Genomic DNA, 7,883 nt, shown 5'->3' on the forward strand with positions numbered 1-7,883 from the left:
TTTTGATCAGTAATAAAATAAAATGTTGCGTTTTCAATAAAAATACCCCCAATACGTCTACCTACACATATTCTGGCTATAGTTCCATTAATGAAAATATTACAGTGCAGTTAAGGACATATTATAATAAACAGAATAAGTAGCTCACCTCTCATATCTTCCAGTCTGAGTCGTTCGTTCTTTTGAGATCTATTGCACCGCATAGCGTCTATGGGAGTCACGTGACGAATGAATGAATAACTCGGGACTTGGAGATTCGTTAGAACTGCTCAATTCTGTTGCCTGTGTACTGCACCGCATAACGTCTATGGGAGTCACGTGACAAAAGAACGAGCGACTCAGAGGAGAAGAGTCAGTGAGAAATGTACTGTTTCCTTTACATAACCTACGGAGGTTTTGCAATGATTTTCCTAGTAGAACATGAACAAATCACTCTCCGAGACTACTCGGTCATTTGAGTCACATTAAAGATTCGTTTTAAAAAGAACGAATCGTTCATGAACGACTCATCACTAGTTTGCACCGTTCAGATGTTTTCCTGAGCCTGAGTCTCATCACCGCACCGTGCTTGAAGTCTTCGGTGAATGGCAATCGGTTTCATGCCTTCATTCACCAGAAATTTCATCAAAAGTCCCGGTTCGATTTGAACGCCCCTTGTATAATCATACATAATTAAACCCCACAAATAGTTTATCTTATTTCTATTTTCCTGGATTTGCTACTAATACAGCATTTGTAATTATTTTCAGCAAAATAGCTCTTCTTATTAGGATTTCTTCTGAATGGCTGCCTTATCAGCGATGCCTGCAGCGTGAAGCATAATTGCAGTATAAATGTGAATTTCGGTGCTGTTTCACATTGTGCTGGAGGTCAAAAATAGCTTTGCCGTTGCTGTGCCTATGCTAATGCTCTTTTAAAAACTAATTAGCAAAGCCGTTGCTCTATGAGGCGTGACAGGCGGTGCAGCGGAGCCCAGACCCGAGCAGCCTAGTCAACCATTAATGGCCTATTCAGTGGCGAGGCAGCTGAAACCTGCCGTGATGCATGCACTTGTCAGTGTCTTAATGAACACGTCCCTGTAGATGAACCCGGTCCGACGGCTCGGGTATAGAGAAACGATAATTCTTCAGAAATCCACACTAACCTCTCTTTGTCTAATGGGCTAGAACTCAACCTGTCTCTAAGGGTTGCAGATCAGATGAGCTCAGGTGTCTTCAGGCTGAATCTAGCTCATTAAAAGCTCAGGAAGAAAAGCACAAGGGCATGAGAGCCAAAGTGTCTCAGACAAGCAGAGAAGGGATTGCAACACAGTGAAGACCCTCAATGTTTGGGCCATCTCTGGTTTCAAGGTTATAGTTAATTACAGACATAAATGCATTTATACTGCCAGGGTCAAATTGCTTTAGGGATGAAACTTTTCATGCATGAAACATTCTAAAGGCACCAACTTTGGATGATCTCCTCCTCGGAAATGTAAATGTTGAACCATGAAATGGTTCATTCTGTTGATGCACAGGGATTAATTGTTATGTTTAAAAAAAATAAAAAAAACACACCGGAATATACAACTGTTATTACCATTACAGATGTTAAACAAAACAAAAACATGATTTAAAAAAATACTTTACATGGGTGCAATAATTAGTTTTCTTTGCTTTCTATAAGTGCTTTATTTCAGTTTTATTGATGCCAAATCTAGAGTTTATTCTGAGGAACACTAGGAATGGGCTGGAAATTCACCCTGTATGGATACTCCTTCACACCTTAGGGCAATTCATGTTCATCAGTCTAATTTCTGAAAGTGAGATGGGAGGAAATCAAAGAGAAAACCATAGAGTAAAAACTCACACTAATGTGTAAAACACCACACCATGCACAGTAACCTGATCTTAAGATCAAACCAGAGACTGTGAAAGTGACGATGTGGAGCCATTACAAAATGGAGCACAAGGCAGGGGACACCCAGGATGGGACCAACCCCTCGGCAGGCACAGGGGAACCCTCTGGTTTCCTTTCACCCTCTTTCGGAAGGTAGACTGCCAAACATTACTTGCCCCAAGCTATGAAAGTGTGTCCATCCAGGGTGAGTCATACACCATGGCCAACTTGGAAACACAAACAGCCTACAGCATGTATCTTTATACTGTGGGTGTGAAACTGGAATACAGTACCTTTTTTTTTAGCTTTTATGATCTAATTGTATCATTAATATCAAACAAGGCTGCTAGGGCGTGTCACGTGCGTGACCCCCTGTGTCATGACCAACACCCCTCACACACGCACACACACACGATCTCTTTAAAATATTATAGTACAACATAAATTCCGAGGTTTATTATTATCAAATATGATATTTCTATTATCTAGCCCTAGTCATGTGACTGCCGTCGAGACCATTCATACAAATTCTCATATAATGTTTATTTTGTGGCACATTTATTTTGCAGGGATTCGTCATGTATTTGAAAAATGTTTACACTAAATAAATATTGTAAATAAATATGTTCATCATCATTTTAACATCTTTATATATGAAAAATAGTGAGAAATTACATTAAGCAAATTGTATTATAAAATAAGCAATTTAAAAACATACATTTTGTATATAAAAACAATTGCATAAACACATACCGATTAAAAACATTCGTCTTAGGTTATTATTTTAGTTAAGAAAGATCAGATCAAAATAAATGCGTCCAAAAATGCACTTAATATACCAATATTTCCTTACTGGTGGGGCACTTGTGTAGTGCTTAGCACTGTGGCCTTGCACATCCAGGGTTGAGGGTTTGATTCCCATCTTGGGGTCTGCATGCGTGGAGTTTACACAATCAAATAATAATTTAGGTCAGATAGTCCCTGATGACCAAATTGACCATAGTGTGTGTGTGTGTGTGTGTGGGGGGAGGTCCTACCAGAGTTGTGAAAATGCTAAAAAATACAATCAGGGATCACTACTGGTCTCCACCGGCCCTATAATGTTGTAAAATGTAAAATTATATTATAATGATGTAAAATGATGTAAAATGATATTATAATATTTGATTAGAATAAAGATGGAAAATTATGCTGTGCACCTTTTTTTTGGAGGGGGCGGGAGGTTCAATCCGTGGCGGGGGGGGGGGGGGGGGGGGGGGGTTCATTTTAGCGCATCACACCTGTTCTAATTGAAGTCATGACGTCACATGACACTTAAAGTTCGATTTGTCACAGGTGTTGATTATTTTTCTTTGTGGATGTGTGTGTGTGTTGGAACTGTGCTGTGTGGGCTTCTAAATTCTTCCAGCCTCCACGTTTTCCAGTCCATTCTAAGATTTCTACAGCACATAAATGGACCCCCCTCCGTGAATTTTGATGCGTTTCGGGTTTAATCCCAGCACGATGATGACGATGAGCTGTAACGCGTGTGTGTCGGGTGACCTGGACGCGTTCGAGGGTGTTCCGGACACGGACACGGTGAAGCTCCTGGAGGCCCATCGGCCCATTAAGATGGGGATCATCCTGGTCCTGGGGGCGATGATCACGCTGGGGAACGTGGCCGTGGTGTCGGTGATCTGCTCCGCGGTCCCGGGATGGTCTCGGAACTCGCGGTACTTGCTGCTGTCGCTGACCGGCGCGGACTCGGCGTTCGGTTTGGTCGTCATGCCGCTGAACCTGTGCGTGAGCCTGCTGAAGGACTACAGCGACGAGCCCGACCCGTTCTGTCACGTGGTGGCGTTCTTCAACGCCACCGTCTACTCCACGTGCATGTACACGCTGGCCAGCATCAGCCTCGAGCGCTACGTGGCCGTGTTCTACCCGCTGCAGTACTCCTGCATGCTGACCCGCAGGCGCGCGCTCGCCCTCATCGCCTTCGCCTGGGTCTTCCCGCCGGTGCTCCTGGTGCCCATCACGTGCCCGGCGGGCATCATAGACGTGCACTTCTCCACCGCGTCCCTGGTGTGCAACCCGTCCTATTCCAGCAACGTCACGTACTCCCTCACCCTCACCGCCTTCATCTTCTTCCCCTGCTCGGCCCTCATGACCTTCTGTAACCTCCGGCTGTGGGTCGCCGCCCGCACGCAGCGCAGGAAGCTCAGGAGACACCACGTGTCCGGGCGCTGGACCAGACCCAACGTGGCTTCGCGCGTTCTCGTACCCGTCATGACCGCCTACTTCACGTGCTGGACCCCCTGCATGGTCACCATGATCTACACCGGTGGGTTCGGGCTCTCACTCCTCAGGCCTATCTTAAGCTTTTAATGTTCTCAGTGTGAAGGTCGCGCCATGACGTCATGAGCCAAGTTGCATATCTAATTATTATGGTCGAGAACACTCCTATAAATAAGAGGTTTTGTCTGTACATTGGTTAGAACTCACTCTGATTGTATCTTTACGTTTCATACATTGAAACCAGTCTCAGAAATCATTGTCTGTGTCTGTCCAGCATCATGCAAAACTGTCTGGACAGAATTGAATGTAAACTTTTGCAGTACTTGGTTATCTGCCTGAAGTTTAACCTGCACCATAAGTGAAATCATATTAGAAAAGGAATATTAAGTTAAAGTGATATTGTGAATGATCATGTGGCGGATTTAATAATCTAATTTAAAATAAGCTACGTGCTCAGTGTAAACAAACACCAGCACCAATAGATAATAAATAGAAAAGTTAAACTGAATATTTTAACTGGGATTAGTTCATATTTTCACATCTGAAATAACAGCGCTGAAGTGGAATAAATTAATTTTAAGACACAACTTTCAATCTTTTATGATTTCTTTTAATTTAGCTCATCTGTGATTCACTCCCCCCGAATACCGAACAGGGAGTGTATTTGGCTGACGACAAAAGGGGTACAACTTGGGGTAAACTTTCTTTATATCCCCATTTTCCAATTGATTGTTATAACATAAGATGACAGTAGATTTAAATCTTTGACATGATCTAGGTATTGATTTATTTATTATTATTATTATTATTTTTTTTACAATTTAATATCTTGCCACCAGTCCAATGGAAACACCAGACAGAATTTTGTGAAATTATAGTTTAAAATGCTTAAAGGGTTCAGCTTTGTTGCAGGCACACGGGCTTCAACCTGAAATAATATCACTAATTTCGTTAAAGCTGATCAGATTATTTTTAGCTTTGAACTATTTCTACAAGCTCTCTTCCCGTCAATGACGATACTTTAGCTAGTTTCAAGTGAGCGTCACTGCGCCCGGAATCAGTCCTATACTTTACACAAAAGACAAGGGCTATACAATCTTATGAAATGGAATAAGGTTTGATCATAGTATGTATTTTCTTTTATAAAACAAGCATACTCTTCTTGATAAAAACATTTTGGTCACAGCACTGTAAATTATGTATTTACCATGTAAAATCAAGTGGGATATTTACAATATAGTCAAACTGACCATTTATGTATTTACACATTAAACTATTCACAAACCTTTCAAGTTAACAATTCATGAGTTTTTTTTATTTTTTATAAATACATAAAGGATTCATGTGGTTGTAATGTAGAAACAAAATGTTTACATATTTAAAAAGTCAGATTAAATATTTAGATTTTTTTTTTTCAAATCTAGCTGTTTATGCATTTACATGTTGGTAATCTGGGCAAACTAACTTTTTACATATTTTGTAAAATAATCAAACTAACCATTTGCATATTTACAATACAAACAAACTGCATATAAAAAAAGGCCATTTATGTATTTATACCATTTACTGTTTATGTATTTACACTATAGTCAAACTATTTTTACAGGTTTTGAAATTTAATACATTTTTAAAAAAGCAGCTTGTCTTAATGTAGAGGGGGAAAAAGCCCAGTGTTAACTTGTTAGTCATGAAGATTTTCTGACATTTACAAAACACTGACACTGTAGACCCTTTCGCTAAAAGTTTCTTTACAGAAAACGTCACAATCGCGCACCAATTTAATCAGTTCATGTGATGCGTGTCTCATGCAAGGTCGTGTACGTGAGCTGTTACAAAAGAAACGAGGATGTGTTTGAGTAAGAACTCATAAATCTGTAAAGTGGCGCTGGAAATGCTGTCAATGATTAGCATTAGCATATCCGGTACCACTCATTCTAAAATTCTTTAGTCGTGTGGTTCTGCGTCTCTGCTTATAGATCAAACGCTAATATGATCTTGATGATATACAGTCTGGATTTGTCTAATATTGGTGAAGTCTCTGTACATGTTCATCGTGTAGTGTCAGTAGGTTGTGTACCACACGTCTCCTCATGGTACAAACCTGCTAACTCTCTCTCTCTCTCTTTCTGTCCTGTTGTTTCTCAGCGATCTCCGGCAGCGACGTCCCAGAGTGGGTGGAATTTGTGGCCGTGTGGCTACCGACCTCCAACGGCTTCCTCAATTGCATCTTTTACTTCTGGATTAACCAGAGCTTCAGGAGGAAATTCCACTTGGTTCTGCAGAGACTGTGTTTCAGACACGGCCCCGACGCCAAACCCGTACACGACTCTGTGATCGCCGTGTTAAACAACAACACTGTGCACGAGAGGTCTTCCAGCGTGTCGTCCACGTGCACTTTGCTCACGGCCGCTGTCGAGAGCTACAACTGACAGCTGGGAAGCAAGTGGACATCATCCAGAGCTATAAACTCCTTTCTCTGACGTGTGGGTTAATGATGCAAGTGTTAATGATGCACCTGTGGATCACTGGTATGGTTCATTTTCAACCTCACACAGACTTTTAGCTTGTGGGCAAATTGAGCCTTTTTTTTTACATTCACTGCACTTCTGCGCTTCAAATCTGGGTTGGGTTTTCCTTCTTATTCTTCTTATTTTTCTTTTATGTTCTACACCTTCCTCTTTGTCTTCATGATCACATCAGCAGCAAGGACTCCTTCCTATTTTGTAAAAATTCTTTTTACATTTATTTTCCTACAATAGTAACGCATACTGACTTGAATAAATGCCACCAAAATAATTTTCCCCTCATTTTAATGTTCACTCGACTGCATAATGAAAGTTGTGTTCTGTCAGATTTTATCGATATGTCAACAGCCGGCAGTACAAAAAGGTTAACCTTTATACAAAAGGAAAGTAATTAGGCACTTAACGTCATATAAAGGTCAGCGCAGCTATGTCTGTTGGAAAATCAGCACTTTTTCTTTTTTTTTTTTTTTTTTGCTCTTTTCCCAGATGGAGGTCCATGCACCCTTTGTCTGCTCTTCTGTTTTATAGCCTCAGTTTAATTTAATCCAATTGATTGTTGTATGGAATGTAAAGGGTAAAGATATTTTCTGACACTTTCTTGTATACACTCGTATCTTGTCTATGTTTTAAAAAAAATACTTTTGTCAGCAGCTTGTGATGCCTTTTTTTGGTGTTTGTTGAAGAAAGACGAGAGGCCGGGTAATGTCTCTGTATTTAAGCAATAATTCAGAAAATAAAAAAAAAAGGTTTGTAAAGTATTTTTGTAAATAACCAATTTTAGTGTTTAAATGTTTGTGCTGTAAAATAAAGCTGTAAAGCCCTTGTATTAGACTTTGTGTTGTATTTTCTTATCAATTCGTCTCACTGGTATATTTAAGAAGAAATCCTTAAAGGTTTGTGACTTGGTCTTGTAGATTCGTCTACCATCTCATGTGTTCGTAAAGACATCTGTCTATCACACACTTTTTAAATTGGCCAAATGAAAAATGCAATCTTTTAGCCAGTGGGGTTTTTTTCCCCTTTTTTTTTTTTTTTTTTTTTTTCTTCCCTTGATATTTCTTATATCTTCTTCTCGAGCGATCAGTTCAGTAACGTCATTGAGATGTCGCGGAGCTGACAGCCCGGTGCGAGCTGCCTTTGTGTCTGATGAAATCCCAGCACTTTCCTATCTACACCACTAAGAAATGACTCGCATGACTGCTTGGA

General features: G+C 40.4%; 1 protein-coding gene across 1 annotated transcript; it reads left to right on the forward strand.

Annotated features, from left to right (window-relative positions):
- The first annotated feature begins 3,254 nt into the window (after window positions 1-3,254).
- On the forward strand, window positions 3,255-7,508 carry zgc:162592 (uncharacterized protein LOC561993 homolog). Its single transcript, XM_053513676.1, has 2 exons — window positions 3,255-4,198; window positions 6,298-7,508. The coding sequence occupies exons 1-2, from the start codon at window positions 3,355-3,357 to the stop codon at window positions 6,579-6,581; spliced, it is 1,128 nt and encodes a 375-aa protein (XP_053369651.1). The 5' UTR covers window positions 3,255-3,354; the 3' UTR covers window positions 6,582-7,508.
- The last annotated feature ends 375 nt before the right edge of the window (window positions 7,509-7,883 follow it).

This window comes from Clarias gariepinus, chromosome 15 (genome assembly GCF_024256425.1).
Source record: "Clarias gariepinus isolate MV-2021 ecotype Netherlands chromosome 15, CGAR_prim_01v2, whole genome shotgun sequence".
Taxonomy (NCBI): Eukaryota; Metazoa; Chordata; class Actinopteri; order Siluriformes; family Clariidae; genus Clarias; species Clarias gariepinus.

Bases quoted from the DNA above. Each gene is read 5' to 3' on its own strand.
- zgc:162592 (XM_053513676.1), top strand. From the start codon at position 3,355: ATGCGTTTCGGGTTTAATCCCAGCACGATGATGACGATGAGCTGTAAC. The intron at 4,199-6,297 runs GTGGGTTCGGGC...GTTGTTTCTCAG, and splicing joins GGTCACCATGATCTACACCG to CGATCTCCGGCAGCGACGTC.